Source organism: Dendrobates tinctorius, unplaced genomic scaffold (genome assembly GCF_039654945.1).
Source record: "Dendrobates tinctorius isolate UK_male_01 unplaced genomic scaffold, ASM3965494v1 ptg000250l, whole genome shotgun sequence".
Lineage (NCBI taxonomy): Eukaryota > Metazoa > Chordata > Amphibia > Anura > Dendrobatidae > Dendrobates > Dendrobates tinctorius.
In genome coordinates, this window is record NW_027361917.1 from 61,948,738 (window position 1) to 61,969,161 (window position 20,424).

Here is a 20,424-nt window from a genome sequence, read left to right on the forward strand (position 1 = left end):
AACAACAATACTAATGTTTTAACTCTGGAAGAGGTCAGATGTCAATATTTTGTGGAATAACCATGATTTTTTAATCACCGCTTTCATGCGTCTTGGCATGCTTTCCACCAGTCTTTTACACTGCTTTTGGGTGACATTATGCCACTCCTGGTACAAAAATGTAAGCAGTTCTTTGATGGCTTGTGACTATCCATCTTCCTCTTGATTACATTCCAGAGGTTTTCAATGGGGTTCAGGTCTGGAGATTGGGCTGGCCATGACAGGGATTTGATGTGGTGGTCCTTCATCCACACATTGATTGAATTAGCTGTGTGGCATGGCACATTGTCCTGCTGAAAAAAGCAGTCCTCGGAGTTGGGGAACATTGCTTAAGCAGAAGGAATTAACTGTTTGTCCAGGATAACCGTATATGCGACTTGATTCATATGTCCTTCGCAAAGATTAACCTGCCCAATTCCAGCCTGCCTTGCTGAAGTATCCCCAGATCATCACCGATTCTCCAAGCCACAGTGTCTTGCACCCACTGTGAAATTTGGTGTACACCTGACAAGGTCTCCGTCTAACCATTAAGCCTGTTTCACACACACGTTTTTTTATGTCAGTTGCAATCCGTGAAAATGGCGGAAAACTGATCCGTCTCTGTTTTCACACCAGCGTGTGCCACCAGACCGTTGTTTTGACGGATCCGGCAAAGGCTGAATTTTAAAGGAACCGCTGCCTGGAAAAAAGGAGAGAGAGAGAATTTTTCCCGATCCCGGAATGGCATTCAGGGTTAAAAATGTTCCCGGAGCAAGGCTTCCGGGCATGCGCTGTTCAAAATAGCGGACCGTCAAGAAAAAAAAACGTTGCAGAGTCAGTCTCATCCGCCCGGGAGACGGTAAAACTTGGCGGATCCGTCAAAAAACGGGTGTGACGGACAACTGTCAATCAAGATCCGCCACTAATGTAAGTCTGTGGGGGGGGGAACGGATCTGCCCCTTTTTTGGCGTATCCATTTTTTTCAGAAACTGGCGGATTTTGACTGACGCCAAAAATCTGATGTGTGAAACAGGCCTTAGACAACCAGTTTTTGGGCAAAGCTGGAAATTACTCATCAGAGAAGATTACCTTACTCCAGTCCTCTATGGTCCAATCCTTGTGGTCTTTGGCAAACTTTAGCCTGGCTCTCCTTTGCTTCTCATTGATGAAAGGCTTTTTTCTAGCTTTACATGACTTGAGCCCTGCTTCTAGGAGCCTGTTATGAACTGTTCTTGCCGTGCACTTCACCCCAGCTGCCATTTGCCATTCCTGTTGTAGGTCACTTGATGCCATACTGCGGTTGCTGAGTGACATTCTATTAATATAACGGTCATCCCGGTCAGTAGAGAGTAGTTTTCTCCCTCTGTCAGTCTGTAACTTAGTTGTCCCCAATGTCTGCTGCTTGACCATGTTGTAATGGACTGCCGTCTTAGAAATTTTAAGGATGGAGGCAACATGATGCTCACTGTATCCTTCTGCTAGTAAAGTCAGAATTGAGTCCTTCTTTTCCTCACTCAAGACTTTTCTTTTCAACTCCTTTGGCATGGTCTAAAAGTTATTTTTTCATTCCTATTACTTTTGGGATATTACTAACACTTGTTTTGCCATCTAGCTTGTCCTATTGCAAGAGGATCGTGAACACCACAGCAGGGTTTTTTTTTATACTTCTTTAAATAAGATTTGGTTCAGGTGATCACCTAATCAAAAGCACATTAAGTAGAATGAGGTGTACTCTGGATGGAATTCAACTGACACTGGAATGGACTGGCTGTCAGATATGTAGAGAAGCTGATTTTTTTTTTTTTTTTTTTTTTTTTTATAAACAAAACTGTGCAGTGGTCTCTTAATTTTTGCCAGAGCTGTATATATAGATAATACCAAACCCGATGTTTAGTATTGAACATAATAAAATGGTACATGAAGAGTTAAATAAAGACACACACACACACACACACACAATCTGCATTAGGCTGGGGTCACACTTGCGAGAAACTCGCAAAAGTCTCGCTCCTCAATACCCGGCACTCAGACGCGTTCAGTTACATAGAAATACATGCAGCCACACACTCAGATCCCGAGTATTGAGGTGTGAGACACGTGCGAGTTTCTTGCAAGTATCAGTGGATGGCCATGGAACAAGGAGGTGGAATAAGATTCTGCAGGTGAACAACTGGCTACGTCGATGGTGCCGTCAGCAACGATTTGGATTTCTGGATCACGGAGTGAACTACTTATACGATGGACTACTTGCTAGAGATGGGGTGCACCTTACGAAGACTGGAAAGCATGTATTTGGAAGTCGCCTTGCTACACTTGTAAGGAGAGCTTTAAACTAGAACAACATGGGAAGGGAAGCAAAAGACCAGAAAAAGCCATACACCTCACAAATGCTATTGAGAACTCTGCTATTAGAAGTGGAAAGGAAGAACAAAGACGAAAGAATCTAATTACTAAAAATATTGGAGAAAGAGAAACCAATCACAAACTAAAATGTTTCTATACTAATGCACAAAGCATGGGCAACAAACAAGGAGAATTGGAACTACTAACACAGGAACAGAAATATGATGTAATTGGAATCACTGAAACTTGGTGGGACAATACACATGATTGGAATACAAGACTAGAAGGATACAACTTATTTGCAAGAAACAGACTTGATAAACGAGGAGGGGGTGTCGCATTGTATGTTCGAAACGCGTATATCTGCACAGAGATTGAAGCTTCAGAGACTGGGAGTTCTGTGGAAACTGTTTGGGTAAGAATACAAGGACAGAACAATGGAAAGGACACCATTGTAGGCATTTACTACAGGCCGCCTGTGCAAGCCGAAGATATAGATGAACTCTTTATGCATCAGATGGCCAAGTTCTCCAAAAAATATGACATAGTTGTCATGGGAGATTTCAACTATCCAGACATTTGTTGGGAATCTCTCTCAGGCAAAACTAACAGGTCAAGGAAATTCTTATCCTCTCTTGCTGACAACTTTATCTTCCAAAAGGTAAGGGAGAAAACAAGGGGAACTGCTACCTTGGATCTAATCCTTATAAACAGGGAGGAAATGGTTGAGGAGGTAAAAGTGGCTGGGACCCTAGGAGGTAGCGACCATGCTATTTTAGAATTTTGGATAACTAGAGGCGGAAGACCTGTGAAGACTCAGACGTCAAGGTTAGATTTCAGAAAGGCAGATTTTAAGGGATTCAGAAAGAGAATTGGAGGGATCCAATGGCTGGATATCCTTGAAGACAAAAATGTCCAGGAAGGATGGGAAATCTTGAAAAATGAAATTCTCAAAGCACAGTTGTTAACAATTCCGAAAAGAGGGAAGAATAGGAAGCATTTAAGGAAACCAGGATGGATGAACACAGAACTTAAGCACATGCTAAAAAGGAAGAAAAAAATGTTTATAAAATGGAAAGAGGGAGGCATATCTAAAGAAGAATATAATGCTGTCTGCAGAACCTGCAGGGCACAAATCAGATTAGCTAAAGCTGAAAATGAACTGAGGCTTGCAAGAGATGTCAAAAGCAATAATAAAGGATTTTGGGGATATGTCAAAAGTAAAAGAAAAGTCAAAGATGCTATAGGATTTTTACAGGATGAAAATGATGAAATGGTAAGACAGGATGTTGAGAAGGCTGAACTTTTAAATTCCTATTTTGCATCTGTTTTCTCTCAGAAAGGAAATGCAACATCAACTGTTATTCACTGTCCTATTAAGGGAATAGAAGAATCCAGGATATCTATAAACAGAAAGATAGTGAGGAAACACTTAGCTAACCTAAATGAATTCAAGTCTCCAGGTCCAGATGAATTACACCCCAGAGTACTGAAGGAGATAGCAGAAGAAATTTTTGAACCCCTCTCCATAATCTTTGAAAATTCTTGGAGAACAGGAGAAGTGCCAGAAGACTGGAGAAGAGCAAATGTTGTTCCTATCTTCAAAAAGGGGAAGAAGGTGGACCCAGGCAACTATAGGCCGGTGAGTCTGACTTCTATACCAGGAAAGATCTTTGAACAAATTATTAAACAACATGTATGTCAATACCTGGATAAGAATGAAGTGATTAAACAGTCAGCATGGGTTTCTAACTAATAAGTCATGTCAGACTAACTTAATTTCCTTCTATGACGGTATCACTGATTGGGTGGATCAAGGAAATGCTGTAGATATAGTATATCTTGACTTCAGCAAAGCATTTGACAAAGTCTCTCATACAATCCTTATTGAAAAAATGACTAAGTATGGAATGGACAAGGCAACTGTTAGGTGGATTCATAACTGGCTTAGTGATCGGACCCAAAGAGTGGTCGTAAATGGCTGCACATCCAGTTGGAAGAATGTCTCAAGTGGGGTACCACAGGGCTCTGTCCTGGGCCCTGTATTGTTCAACATCTTTATCAACGATTTAGATGAAGGAATTGAGGGTAAACTGATTAAATTTGCTGATGACACAAAGCTAGGAGGGATAGCTAATACTAGAGAAGAGAGAGAGAGGATTCAAAAAGATTTAAATAAACTGGAGAAGTGGGCAGCAACTAACAGAATGGTTTTTAACAGGGAGAAATGCAAAGTACTACATCTGGGCAATAAAAATGAAAAAAGCATATATAGAATGGGAGGAATAGGGCTAAGTGACAGCACATGTGAAAAAGACTTGGGTATACTAATAGATCACAGACTGAATATGAGTCAACAGTGTGATGCAGCAGCAAAAAAGGCAAATGCAATTCTAGGATGTATTAACAGAAGCATACAGTCTAGATCACGTGAAGTCATTATTTCCCTCTACTCCTCTTTGGTCAGACCTCATCTGGAATATTGTGTCCAGTTTTGGGCACCACATTTTAAAAAAGACATCAACAAACTGGAGCAAGTTCAGAAAAGAGCGACCAGAATGGTGACCGGTCTGCAAACCCTGTCTTATGAGGAAAGGTTGCAGGATTTGGGAATGTTTAGTTTGCAAAAGAGAAGACTGAGAGGAGACTTAATAGCTGTCTACAAATATCTAAAGGGCTGTCACATTGTAGAAGGATCAACTTTATTCTCATTTGCACAAGGAAAGACTAGAAGCAATGGGATGAAACTGAATGGGAAGAGACACAGATTAGATATTAGAAAAAACTTTTTGACAGTTAGAGTGATCAATGAGTGGAACAGGCTGCCACGAGAAGTGGTGAGTTCTCCTTCAATGGAAGTCTTCAAACAGAGGCTGGACAGACATCTGACTGGGATGATTTAGCGAATCCTGCTTTGAGCAGGGGGTTGGACCAGATGGCCCAGGAGGTCCCTTCCAACTCTACGATTCTATGATTCTATGACCTCGGAATGCAATATCTGTTTAATTTTTTAAAAAAATGGTATGGGCACCCGCACAATTTTCAAAACAAGAACAGGAAAGGCCAGAGACTGGGGGCAGATGTTTATAGCCTGGGAAGGGGGTAATACCCATGGATCTTCCCGGGCTATTAAATAATCTCACAGCTGTATATTTAGCCTTTACTGGCTATTAAAATAGGTGGGCCCAAAAAAGTGACGTGGTGTACCCCCTATAATTAATAGCCAGGAAAGGCTATGCAGATAGCTGCGGGCTGATATTAATAGCCTAGGAAGGGACCATGGATATTGGCCCCTTCTTGGCTAAAAAATACCAGCTCTCAGCCGCCCCAGAAATAGCGCGCATCTCTAAGAAGCGCCAATTCCGGCACTTAGCCTCTCTCTTCCCACTTGCCCTGTAGCGGTGTCAAGTGGGGTAATAGTTGTGGGGTTGATGTCACCTTTGTATTGTAAGGTGTCAAAACAGTTTCCCATATTTATTATACGCCTAATTCCTGTGACGCCCTCGATCTCCTGCAAAAAAAAAAAAAAAATAGACCAACACAAATACTCCCTGTTCCGATGTAATCAATTTGATAACGAGTGTCCAACGACGATCTCCAATCTAGAGCTGTCACATTGGGAGATGTGACCGCTCTACAGGGCCTCCGATGACACACTGACCGGAGATAATACTCCCGCAGTATAGTTCATCGGAGTTCGTGCTCTAGCTTTACGGCTCTACCGCTACGTGAGAATTTTCTCACGCAGCAGTGCCGCAAGTGACAGGATCGAACGCAGTTGACCTCTAGGTGGCGGAGTGATCCACTGCGGGAGGATCACCTCCTGTCACTGCATCTGAGTCATGTAGATATCTGACCGCCCTACACGGTAGATAGTCGTGGGACATTCATTATTAAATGGATTACATCAGAATAAGGAGTATTTGTGTTGGTTTATTTTTTTTCCAGGTGATTGAGGGTTTCAAGGATTACGGTAGTTGTTTAGTCAGTATGTGAATGTTTTTGTTTTTTGTGTTTGTTTTCTGTTGAACACAGTAGCCAGATGTTGGGACTACTATCCCACTAAACAATAAGATACATATAGGGCCTCAAAACAAAAATCTGTGACAAAAAACAAAAATAGTGCTCAAAACCAAAATTTTAAAATGTTTGGGGATATACTAGAAGTCCCTAGTAAGCACCTAAGCTCACTCCTTCCTGACTGTGGAGGTTGGCACCCTAGGGGGGAACGTTGTGGCGCCCCCGCATCTCGGTGGCTATCCCTAGGGACCCTGCAAAGCCCTTCAGACACTAGGGAGACCCTCTACCCAATCTTCTAGATGGACCCCTATCAATAAACATAGACCGATCCTATGTCTAAGGAAACCCTAGACCCCGAAACTGTAATAAAACCAATAGACAAAGAACATATAAGGCAATCGGTAGCAAATGTAATGTGAGATCATAAAATACTTTCCACAGTCAATAGTTCATATCGATGGCATTTGATTATAACCACAAAGACTACCACTTAAAGGGAAAAATGTATAAATAGCCAACATTCACAAAAATGCCCACATACTATTGAGACTATAATATCCAATGATAAATATATTACCGCATAAAAAGTCAGCCTTTTAGATAATGTCTCAAATTAGTGCCTATATTCCCAATAAAGGACCATATATCATTTGGTCTCAATACCTATACAGCCAGGAAACATGAACAATCAGGCACATAAAGCACGTGATGTTGTAATGGCACATTGAAAAATGATACTCCTCTTCTAGCCGCCCCCTGCCATATAGAAATGTATGCTTTAACGCGTTTCGCCCCTTTCTGGCTCATCAGGAGGCTTGATATAAAGATACCATGTGTCCCGATATAGTGTGATGTATAACACTATCCCATCCTCGGCTAATGCCGTCACTGTTCTATGTGACAGCAGAAATAGCCAGCTGGGACTAGTAGTCCCATCAGACGATGTCTGCCTACACACAGGTGCGCACACACAGATACCTGCAGACACATGCAGATCTCTGCACACACTTAATCTCCGCCCACACACTCGTCCTCCTGCCATTCTACAGCGTTTTTCGCACGCACATCCGCAGCAAATCTTTTTACACTTGGGGTTTTGCTGCGGATTTGACTGACTCAATGAAAGTCAATGGGTGCAGAAACGGTGCAGATCTGCCAAATGAATTGACATGCTGCAGAAAATAAAACGCTGCGAATCCGTGTGGATTATTCTTCAGCATGTGCACACCAATTCAGGATTCCCATAGATTAACATTGGTTGTGCAGTACATTGTGCATTTGTTGCAATTCCACTTGTCCAAAAACGCTGCGGATCTGCAACGTTTGCACGTAGCTTTAACCTGCAGACTAACCGCGTGTCTGCAGGTTAACCATGTTTGATGCTGTCCAGCGCCTGCACGGAGTTGAATGCAGCGGGGAGAAAATGATCTTTATTCTTCCCACCAGCATTCAGTTTTCAGTCCTGGGGGTTGGCACCAGCGCTAGTTCAGTCACCGCTCTGAGTATACACAGCGGCCACTGTATTTGCGCACTTAATGACACTGGCTCTACATTGCGGCCGGCTGTCAGGGCTGCGGGCGCAGTTTCAGTGGCCACTCACTCAGAGCGGTGACTGAACAGGCGGTGCCCCCACCCCTCCTATGATTGAATACCGAATGCTGGCGGGGAGAATAAAGATCATTTTCTCCCTCCTAGATTCAGCTGTGTGCAGGTGCCGGACACCATCAATAACACTGTTAACCTGCTGATTATCAGCATTATTCCAGGTGACAGGTTCCTTTTAATTCTCCATTGTCTCCAAGTTATTTAGGCTATTTAGGTTTTGTGCACACGTTGCGGATTTTGCTGCGGGTCCGCAGCAGAATCTGCTGCGTTGTACAGTACAATTTTACTCTACGTAAAATGGAAACCGCTGTGTACATGCTGCAGAATTTTCCACGCGGTTTTGCTGCAGTTTCAAATCCGCAGAAAGAATTGTCATTCTTTTCTGCGGATTCCGCTGCGGTTTCCCATCTCCTCCATTGTAGAGGTGATAAAACACAGGGCTAAACCGCAGCCTAATCTGCAGGGTTTTTGACCTGAAATTTATCTGCAGATTTTACAAAATCCACGGGGAGAAATCTGCAGCACATAAAAACTACGTGGGCACATAGCCTTAGAAAAACAGTGGGAAAATAGTAGGGGGCAAAGTTTTTTTTTTTTTTTTTTTTCCTGTTCGTATTACAGGAACAGGGCTTATGAATTCCGAATTATCAGTATTTGTATTTATAAGCCTTTCACACTGACCACTAGGGCTATTTTAGACTTTAACTTCCTGTTGTGTAAGGGAACAACATATGGAAATTAAGCACAATGAACAGACTCTGACCCTATTGTTTTGTATTGAATCATCTAATGAGCATGTTCAAAGGTGATTGTGAGAGGAGGAGGAGCTGGGTCATCCGTGACCTCACCTATTATGATTGAGTCCTTCATCAGTTATGTAATATATAGAGGTGATGCCTGTCATAGTAATCTTGTCTCTGATATGGAGCCTGCTGAAAACTTCTTTAAAGATGTTATGCAGGACGACTTTTAACCTGCCTGTTATGCCCGGCGCCAGCTTAGAGCTGTCACGGACCGATCCTGTCAGCAATTCTTCTGCTTCACCTCAACAGAGCATCTCTTCTTCCGGGTTGTTCTGTTGACAGGACATGACTGCCGAAATGGAAGCTAGCTCTCTGTCCTGTATTTGTGTACATGGCAGGGCTCCGGAGGGAAAAGAGGAAAATTACCATAGCAAGATTTGTCCAGACTTTGACTTGGTGAATGATGCAGGGACCTTTCTGCTTGGAAGCATGTAGAATTGTGAATTTGGCTCTATAGTAATCAAATGGTACTAACCAGTCCAAAATATTTAGGGCAGCATCAATAGTAAAAAGTTGGTCACTTGTCAAGCACAAACACTTGTCAGCATTATACTTGACAAGTGTGACCAACCTGTCAATCATTTTCCAAGCGATGCTTCAAATCGCTTGGAAAAGCGCTAGCATTCTGCAAGCTAAAAAACGCTTGCAAAACGTTTGTGTTTTGCGGGAAAACGCATGCGAATTCCGCGTGTTTTACCCACGGTGGGAAGTTGCGGAAATGCTGCGGACAATTCCGCATTTCTGCAACATTGGCATATAGCTTAAGACTTCGTTTTTTTTTTCTGGTCAAAACCAAACTCTTGAATCAGTGGTTTAGTTTTTACGGTGTTTCATTAGTGATTTTTTTATGGTATGCAAAAAAAGCAAAGCTTCTATGCATTATAATGTTATAATTTATTACACACGGATGACATCCATGGACTGTGCCTTATTTTCACTGACATTGACTTGCATAAATGATTTTTGTTTTGTATACATCTCCATTTTTTTTTTTATAAATACAGAGTGATAGCCGCGGCTGTGGAGTCGGTAAGCCAAACCTCCGACTCCTCAATTTCCCTTCCACCGACTCCACGACTCCGACTCCAACATATATTGCTTATATCTAAGTGAAAAATTTATTGTAGTACAATGTGAACATCAGACATTTAATCATTTTTATGATACAATAATCAAGACATTTAGGTAGAACATAATATATATTTATTGGAATACAACTTTAGAACACAAAAAACTGTAATAAATTGTAAATATGTAATACACTATATCGATTACATATATATATATATATATATACAGTGTGTATGTGTGTGTGTGTGTGTGTATGTTTGTGTGTGTATATATATATTACACATACATACAGTCATATGTAAAAGTTTGGGCACCCCTATTAATGTTAACCTTTTTTCTTTATAACAATTTTGTTTTTTGCAACAGCTATTTCAGTTTTATATATCTAATAACTGATGGACTCAGTTATATTTCTGGATTCAAATGAGGTTTATTGTACTAACAGAAAATGTGCAATCTGCATTTAAACAAAATTTGACCGGTGCAAAAGTATGGGCACCCTTATCATTTTCTTGATTTGAACACTCCTAACTACTTTTTACTGACTTCCTGAAGCACTAAATTGGTTTTGTAACCTCATTGAGCTTTGAACTTCATAGCCAGGTGTATCAAATCATGAGAAAAGGTATTTAAGGTGGCCACTTGCAAGTAGTTCTCCTATTTGATTCTCCTATGAAGAGTGGCATCATGGGCTCCTCAAAACAACTCTCAAATGATCTGAAAACAAAGATTATTCAACATAGCTTTTCAGGGGAAGGATACAAAAAGTTGTCTCAGAGATTTAACCTGTCAGTTTCCACTGTGAGGAACATAGTAAGGAAATGGAAGAACACAGGTACAGTTCTTGTTAAGCCCAGAAGTGGCAGGCCAAGAATAATATCAGAAAGGCAGAGAAGAAGAATAGTGAGAACAGTCAAGGACAATCCACAGACCACCTCCAAAGACCTGCAGCATCATCTTGCTGCAGATGGTGTCACTGTGCATCGGTCAACAATACAGCGCATGCATAACGCCTTTTTGTATGACAAAACAACTCAATCTTTGTTTCATCAGTCCACAGGACCTTCTTCCAAAATGTAACTGGCTTGTCCAAATGTGCTTTTGCACACCTCAGGCGACTCTGTTTGTGGCGTGGTTGCAGAAACGGCTTCTTTCGCATCACTCTCCCATACAGCTTCTCCTTGTGCAAGGTGCGCTGTATTGTTGACCAATGCACAGTGACACCATCTGCAGCAAGATGATGCTGCAGGTCTTTGGAGGTGGTCTGTGGATTGTCCTTGACTGTTCTCACCATTCTTCTTCTCTGCCTTTCTGATATTTTTCTTGGCCTGCCACTTCTGGGCTTAACAAGAACTGTACCTGTGTTCTTCCATTTCCTTACTATGTTCCTCACAGTGGAAACTGACAGGTTAAATCTCTGAGACAACTTTTTGTATCCTTCCCCTGAAAAGCTATGTTGAATAATCTTTGTTTTCAGATCATTTGAGAGTTGTTTTGCGGAGCCCATGATGCCACTCTTCATAGGAGAATCAAATAGGAGAACTACTTGCAAGTGGCCACTTTAAATACCTTTTCTCATGATTTGATACACCTGGCTATGAAGATCAAAGCTCAATGAGGTTACAAAACCAATTTAGTGCTTCAGGAAGTCAGTAAAAAGTAGTTAGGAGTGTTCAAATCAAGAAAATGATAAGGGTGCCCATACTTTTGCACCGGTGAAATTTTGTTTAAATGCAGATTGCACATTTTCTGTTAGTACAATAAACCTCATTTGAATCCAGAAATATAACTGAGTCCATCAGTTATTAGATATATGAAACTGAAATACCTGTTGCAAAAACCAAAATTGTTATAAAGAAAAAAGGTTAACATTAATAGGGGTGCCCAAACTTTTACATATGACTGTGTGTGTGTATATATATGTACACACTATGTAATAAACTATGTAAGTGGCAAAAAACAGTTTTCAACAAAAACATACTAAATAACAATAACATTTGTGCAGTCTATGAATTTGTTTTAAGAAATAGAATTGCCTCCATCAGATCCTCCGTCATAGATGACCTAAAATCTGGCCTAATAATTTTAAGGCCAGAGAACAACCTCTCTACGCTAACTTGGGTTGGAGGCAGAGCCTTAACCACATGGGCAACATCTCTAACAATTTCCAAGTATGAAGGAATTGACTCATGCACAGTCAGTTTTGATGAACGGTTGAATTTTTCTTTTTCTTTGAGAGCAAATGAAACATTTTGCTGAAATATGGTCAATCTGCTTGCTATAGGAGACAGAGTGAAATCTTTTTCCTTGCAGCAACGCTTTGCCTGCTCCATACCATCCAAATACTTGTCAAAGTCAAACTCCTCATCTGATGAGGATGAAGATATGGTAGCAGTAGCACTGTCAGGTGCCTGGCAGTCTTCCTGTAGGCCACTCATCCTAACTGCTACCTCAGTCAGAGCTTCTTTTCCTTTAGAAAGCTGTTGATCATCAAGCAATATACAATGACTTGGGTCCACATAAACAGCTGCCAGCAAAATTTTATTTTCCAATAGCTGTCTCTCTTTCCATTTCATTGAAGCAGAAATGTCATCTGCGATTAAATCTCCTCTTTGGGACAGGCAAAATAGCAAGTTCTTCCACTCCCTTATGAAAATGCCTGGAGTTAAATCCTCAGCTTGTAATTTTTTAGTCACGGCAAATAGGTGATTAAGCAATTCCTTCAATTCAGCCACCTGTGTCCATTGACCTTCATTTAGGGTTACCTGAGGGTTCGCCATATCTATAAGAAACGGTTTTAGCCAGGATCAAAACTAGGGGGGGCAGAGCCTCATACTGTTCCGCAGAATCTCATACTGCACATCTCAGCTGCTGCAGAACCTTATACTGCACACCCCAACACTTGAAAATAAAGCCTGTACCTTAAGATGTGGTGAATGCAGTCTATTTATTCCAATTATCAATTGATGTTGATGTGTTACTGAAGACGAGCAATGCCTGTCCTGGGCGTCCTTTTGGGCAACTATGAGGTGTACCTGACTGGTGCTAAAAAGAAAAAAAAAAAAAAAGGAGTGTTAGTCTGTGTGCTACCCAGCTTTCATTCTTTTTGGTACAGATAAGGCTACATTCATCGTGCGACTGATGCGTCGTGTTTTGGCGGCCGCGACGCACACAAAAACGTTACATGTAATTTTTTGTGCGTTGTGTCCGCCATTTTCGACCGCACATGCGCAGCCAAAACTCCGCCCCCTCCTCCCTGGACATTACAATGGGGCAGCGGATGCGTTGAAAAACTGCATCCGCTGCCCCCGTTGTGCAAAACTTTCACAACGTGCGACGGTACGTCGGCACGACGCAGTGCGACGTCCGTCACACGAAGCTAGTGTGAAAGTAGCCTTAGATATGGATAGACAGATATGAATAAATGGATATATAGAGCAGATTTCTAATCTGCTTTTGCTATTGAAAACATTATCTATGAGCTCAAAAACCTTTCAGGTGATGCGGTTTTTTAAAAATGTGATTTGCTTTTGCAGCTGAAAAACGTATCCTCAAACGCAGCAAAAACGCTGTGTGTGAATGTAGCCTTAGATCAGGAATAGAACAGCCATTTATAGGACATTTCATAACTTTCCCAAATTCCTATGAAAAAATATTCAGCACATTCTGCATTGAACTACTGTACCCAATTTATTATATATTTTAGGAGTCGTAGTCGGACCATTTTATTCCGACTCCAACTCCACAGCCCTGAGCTATAATGTATGTAAGTGGAATTAGTGTAATAACATACTCGGAGACTGCCATTGTCTGTCAGTATCGGCCTCCCCCCCAGTCCATTGTGGTGGTATGTGACCTCCTCTGTAACCTACCGGATTACTGTATGAAGCGTTGATTACAGTCTCAATGTATGTCTGTGGGAATTCACAAAGACTTGCATGGAAACATTCAAACGGTGAGTTAGTCTCCACACTGCAACCACTGTGTAATTCAGCATTTCACAAATGCGGTGACCTAGTGCCAGGGTAGGGCTAATACCGGGATAAGACATGGTCAGTGAGGTTTACTATGCTAATTGTACTTACACTTCTTGATAGCTAGCACACTATAAAGTAATAAATTTAATCACGGCAGTGTTACTTATAGAATTTAACTGCGTGTTATTAAAAATTGGTCTCTGGGGCATGGTGTTCTTCCCCTGCATGAGGTTGTGCAATGAATAGCCATCACAGGACACTCCCTTATCACTGGCCTTTGCAACTACTGTATTATTATTATTATTATTATTTATTGTTATAGCGCCATTTATTCCATGGCGCTTTACATGTGAGGGGGGTATACATAAAACAAGTACAATAATCTTAAACAATACAAGTCATAACTGGTACAGGAGGAGAGAGGACCCTGCCCGCGAGGGCTCACAATCTTCAAGGGATGGGTGATAATACAGTAGGCGAGGGTAGAGCTGGTCGTGCAGCGGTTTTGTCAATCGGTGGTTACTGCAGGTTATAGGCTTGTCGGAAGAGGTGGGTCTTCAGGCTCTTTTTGAAGGTTTCGATGGTAGGTGAGAGTCTGATATGTTGTGGTAGAGAGTTCCAGAGTAGGGGTGATGCGCGAGAGAAATCTTGTATGCGATTGTGGGAAGAGGAGATAAGAGGGGAGTAGAAAAGGAGATCTTGTGAGGATCGGAGGTTGCGTGCAGGAAAGTACCGGGAGACGAGGTCACAGATGTATGGAGGAGACAAGTTGTGGATGGCTTTGTATGTCATGGTTAGGGTTTTGTAATGGAGTCTCTGGGCAATTGGGAGCCAGTGAAGGGATTGACAGAGGGGAGAATCTGGGGAATAGCGGGGGGACAGGTGGATTAGTCGGGCAGCAGAGTTTAGAATAGATTGGAGGGGTGCGAGAGTGTTTGAGGGGAGGCCGCAGAGCATGAGGTTGCAGTAGTCAAGGCGAGAGATGATGAGGGCATGGACTAGGGTTTTTGCAGATTCTTGGGTGAGGAATGAACGGATGCGTGAAATATTTTTGAGTTGAAGTCGGCAGGAAGTGGAAAGGGTTTGGATATGTGGTTTGAAGGAGAGATCAGCATCAAGGATTACTCCGAGGCAGCGAGCTTGTGGGACTGGGGAGAGTGGGCAGTCATTTACTGTAATTGATAGGTTCGTAGGGGGGGTCACGTGAGATGGGGGAAAGATGATGAATTCTGTTTTGTCCATGTTGAGTTTCAGATATCTAGTGGAGAAGAAGGATGAAATAGTGGACAGACATTAGAAATGTGCATACATATTAGTCCATGAATAACCTTAAACACATAGGTCACACTCTGTATCAAATTTTTTAACAGAACCCAAACAGGGAACATGGAATGTATATCAAAATTGCAAAATTGTATTAATTCATAAACAAATGGATAAAAAATGAATGCCTCACGTCAGACTAAGGCTGTGTGCCCACGTAGCGTTTTTTTAAGCGTTTGATGCGTTTTTCGGGGTCAAACCGCATCAAAAACGCTTAAAAGAAGCATCCCATTTATTTAAATGCATTTTGGCATTTTTGTGCCAATGGATGCCTTTTTTACTGCTAAGGAAACGCTTAGCTGTAAAAAACGCAGCATGTTCATTAATTTCTGCTTAGGTCCGCGTTTTTGGCTATTTCCTATAGTCCAAAAGACGCACGGAAAAAAAACGTTTTCTGGGAAGGAGAACCCGTTTCCTGAGCGTTTAAAAAGCGCTACGTGGGCACATAGCCTGAAAAAGGCACAGCAACGGACTAACAACCTGTACTAGGTTACAAATATAATTGCTGAGTGTCAATATTGGTCACCTGTTTCCTTGATGGCGAAGTGTTGGCTGAATCTAAATGCCAAGGCATATAAAAAGGTTAAAATGGTTCCAAAGTTGCTGATATGAGGCAAATGCCCTTTGTATCATTACATTACAAGTGCATATAACCATAGATTACTGAAAGGGGCTACACTTTATATTGCAGTATACATATATCAAATTAAGCTTTCATATAAGCAAGTGAAATCATATATATCATCATATATAATGAAAACATAGTTGACAACTTGTACCTAGGCTGTACGCCAAAAGATGTTGCTGTGCCTCCAACGTCAACACTCGTTTCGCCAAATCTTCTTCTGGGGACCTGTGCAAGTAGAGAGCCTCATGGATATTAAAAGTGCCTGCTGATCAGTGTGAAAGCAGCAGTGTGAACATGTGGTGTCGACCTGGAATGGAGATTAAAACAAAACCCTGCAGTGAGGTCCTGCCCACCTTGGCTTTGTTTGCTGAGCTTATTGATATGGGGAGTCATCCGCGCATCCGGGTCCTGACGTCACCGCAGCAAAGGGTGTGTAATCATACATAACTCTGCTTTGCTGTATCTATAGCAGTAGCTGCAGAGATCATTGAGCAGAGAAGGGCGTTTTCTCCTACATGATGCTGCTGGCTTATGATTAGTCAACCTCATAAAGGGGAAGAAGTACACGCCCCCATAAACGAATCTCTGGTAACTGCAGGGATCTGCACCTGTCTCCAGTGGGGGAGGCCCAGTGATTGTGTTGACTGGCCACTAGCCCGCTCATTCATCCTAAGACTGAATGGAGATGGGGACAAGCTTGTGTACAGCTTTCGCTTTTCACATCTATTGCCATTATGGAAACAGCAGAGTCGTTCTAAAATTTCCTGATCAGACAGCAGAGAGGATACAGTTTATCTTTGCTGGTCTTTTACTAAAGAAAGTGTGAGGGGGACAGGCTGTGACTCATTAATTGAAAATCCATTCTGCTTATGAAATTCCCTTTGCCCTTTTAACACTAGAACTACCGGAGGGGTCATTTTGACCCTTTTGCTATTTCTTTTTCCTATAATTTCTAAAATTTTAACACAGGAGTTCTGACTTTTTGTGACTTTTATTTATTCATGGTAGTGTATATTTTAGGACACAAAAATAAGTTGCAACTTTTTCAGGGGCCCGGATTTTACAATTCATACCTATAAGTACTGAAGGGGTCAATTTGACCCCATACATAAAAGTAGTAGTAGGCAAGTCATCTAATATTATAGAGTACAGAAAATCAGAGTGCTTCTCCCTAGTTGTAGAGTGTAATTTATCTTTGCATATCAGGGATGATTCAGCATTTTGTTTTGTATAAACTTTGATCCATGCCTCTTGTAGCGATTTCTGTCTGCACTTCAGTAGCAAACATTTCAGTTGAAGCTACAACTGCATGTTTGCACAGTGTCATTTTATTACTTCTGCGATCTTACAAGTCCCTTTTTGCGACGTATATTTGAAGCATGAGTAAGCAGAGGGGTCTGACAAGTGATGAAATTTTGAAATGTCTTCAGAATTTATATGAAAATGAGTCAGAAGTGGCCCATCATCCGCAATGTCTGAACCACAAATAAAAGGACAAGAAATCCGCAAGCGTCCATGTGGAGTTCTCTTATGGAATAAAATTCTTGGACTTATGTGCGCTGCTAGACAGAATATCAAATCCAGATCACGTAGATAAATTAACCTTTTATTTCCCAACGCGTTTCGAAGTCCATAACACTTCTCCCTCAGGGGATGACATGTATGTCATCCCCTGAGGAAGAAGTGTTATGGACTTCGAAACGCGTTGGGAAATAAAAGGTTAATTTATCTATGTGATCTGGATTTGATATTCTGTCTAGCAGCGCACACAAGTCCAAGAATTTTATTCCATAAGAGATTTACGTGGCGGTCACTGTGTGGACTGTTGGACGTGCAGCAGGCTGACAAATTGATCCTATAAGCTCAGCTCTCTCCTGGAAAGGGTGAGTATATCTCTTTCATTATCTTTCATAAATCACCCTGATAAGACCCTATTGCGCTCTTTTTTCCTATAGTTTGAATAATTTGAAAATGTGGAGTTGGAAGATGCAACGAATACAAAACAACTAAAGCTTGCGCAAGCTGTAACAAACCAGTTTGTGGAAAATGCACTGTTTGTTTTAACTGTTGGACACCGCATGCTATGACCATGTAAAAGGAAAATGCGTGCTGTACTTGATCTTAATACTGCTCCTACTAAGTTAAAATAAATGTTCTTTAATTTGTTGGCAACAAAAAAGTTATTTTTACTCCAGAGTCAGTACCTAATGGTAGTTATAGGTATTATGAAACATGCGGTAGTTCTAGTGTTAATAGCTATTTGTGTACTAGATGTGACAATTTTTTTTTTTTGCTTATTGGTTTCATATTTCTAATTCCCTGGTTAAATAACTTAAAATGTTGTTTTTTGTTGTTTTTTTTTCCATAGGTCACAATGACCAACGAAGAACCACTCCTGAAAAAGGTTGGTGTGAAATGCTATTTTATCAGTTTTGCTCTAGAAGGGTTTTTTGTCTTTTTTTTTCTTTTTTTTTTGCAATTGAGCTCAATACTGTACATTTGGCCTTGTGCAGGTTCGCCTTAATGAAGCGGATTTCAAAGTCTTACCAAGGGAAGAACTACTTCAAAGGTATAAAATGTACTGCTCTGTTTATGCAAAACTTTGCTTTGTATTAAGTTTTATCCTTGTTCTAGGACATATGTAATACATTAGATACATGTTTGGCACACATTGTTTTACGTGTTGCCACATAGTTTAGCGCAATATCTGTTCGCAATTGTCATGAACTTGTGTTTAAATATTTCTTTAAAGATTTCACGTTGAACGGGATACCGAACGATTTAACTTTTATAGGGGATATGTGGGACTAAGTCATGTAGTTGCTAACATTAACAAACTACCTGCCTGTTATACCCAGCGCTGTCATTGACCACTCCTGCTAGAGATTTGGCAACTCTCTGTAAGCAGGGCAGCAGTTTCTCTGCCTGTTGACAGGGCAGGACTACTGGTGTCATGCTGATTGACAGTCGGCTCTGTGCTGCCTGATTAGGGGAAGACTGCTGTCAATCTGCATGACACTAGTAGTCCAGTCTTGTCAACAAGAAGAGAAACTTGCTCTTTTGACAAGGAGCATCTGAACCTCTCGCAAGAGTGGTCATTGACCGGTTCCAGGTACAACAGACAGGTAGTTGCTAGTGATGAGCGAGTATGCTTATTGCTTGGGTGATCTCAAGAGTATTTGGAAGTGCTCGGAGATTTTGTTTGTTTCCACAGCTGCATGATTTGCGGCTTCTTGACAGCCTGAATACATGTGGGAATTCCCTTACAAACAGGCAATCTTCACATGTATTCAGCCTGTCAAGTAGCTGCAAATCATGCAGCTACGGCAACAGAAACTAAATCTCTGAGCACTTCCAAATGCTCGGAGACCACGCGAGCATGCTCGGGGAAACCCGAGCAACAAGCATACTCGCTTATCACTAGTAGTTGCCTCTCTTAGCAACTACATGCCTCCCCCCCAAGTCCCAGATATCCCTTTTAAGTCCAAGTGGATTATTATATAATATACTTTTCAATGGAGATGTATGTATGAGTTCCTACTTGGACTTAACCCCTTCACAACACATGATGTACATTTACATCATATTTTATGTCTCTGACTTCGCTGTGGGCTCAAATTCTGATCTGGCTGTCGATGGCTGATTAAATCAGCCATCATGAGCCTTTAACAGCTGCGGCTGTGGCTGGTAAATGCCGCTGTCAATCTCTAATAGCAGAATGTAACAGGCGCTGGTAGAGGGGTGGTGCCACCTAATTTGAAGAACACATTGATGCGCCATTGATGTGATCGCGGGGTCCTGATGGGTTGCCTTGATAGCCGGAGGTCTATTGAAGACCTCCATGCCTGTCATGACAATTCTGTGAAAGCCATTAATAGACAACTGAGATTTTTACCTACATGTAGCAATGCTAATGCACTGCTTTCTATAGCACAAGCCATCAGAAATCAGCCTCAAGTCCCCTAAAGGGACTTATAAATACGGTGTATATATATATGTATGTGTGTGTATATATGTGTGTGTGTGTGTATATATAATATATATATATATATATATATATATATATATATATATATATAACATTCAAATTTCACCATTAAAAATAAAACAATTTAAAAAATAAACATCGTTGTGTTCTCGTTAAAGTCTGATCTATCATAAATATAAAGTAAATTATTCCCAGCGGTAAACTGCATAACAAAAGGAAAAAAAATAAGAAAGCCAGAATTACCCCGATGAGCATTTCGCCTTGCTTTTTCTTGCTTCTTCCTACTAGAAGAAGCAAGATGGAACGCACATCTGGGTGGAGGGACGCAGGGCCTGGATCTTTAGTGATTTTAAATTATCAATTCAAAGGTAACATCTTTTTCTTACTATTCACAGCCACCTCTTTATTGCAATGGGTAAACTAACTGGTTATTGGATTAAGACACTAGTATCTGTTTGTCATGTATTGAATATGCAATGTTCAAAGAAAAAAAAAATGCAGGCACCAGTCAAAATATAAAAATTCCCTGGAAGCATGAATATACATCCCATATGTAGGGCTACAGCGACTAATCGAACGGTGTTTGGTGCTCTGTATAAAGTACTTAAATCTGAAATATTGAAGGAAAAAAGATGTGACACTCTCCAG

The 20,424-nt window shown here is 41.2% G+C and overlaps 1 protein-coding gene across 1 annotated transcript in view; it reads left to right on the forward strand.

Annotated features, from left to right (window-relative positions):
* Positions 1-20,424, forward strand: part of WTAP (WT1 associated protein) — a 73,905-nt gene that overhangs the window by 7,054 nt on the left and 46,427 nt on the right. Inside the window, exons 2-3 of the mRNA XM_073557715.1 lie at positions 18,157-18,192; positions 18,302-18,357. Of these exons, the coding sequence (XP_073413816.1) occupies positions 18,163-18,192; positions 18,302-18,357 (86 nt within the window). The 5' untranslated portion in view covers positions 18,157-18,162. The remainder of the gene's footprint in view (positions 1-18,156; positions 18,193-18,301; positions 18,358-20,424) is intronic.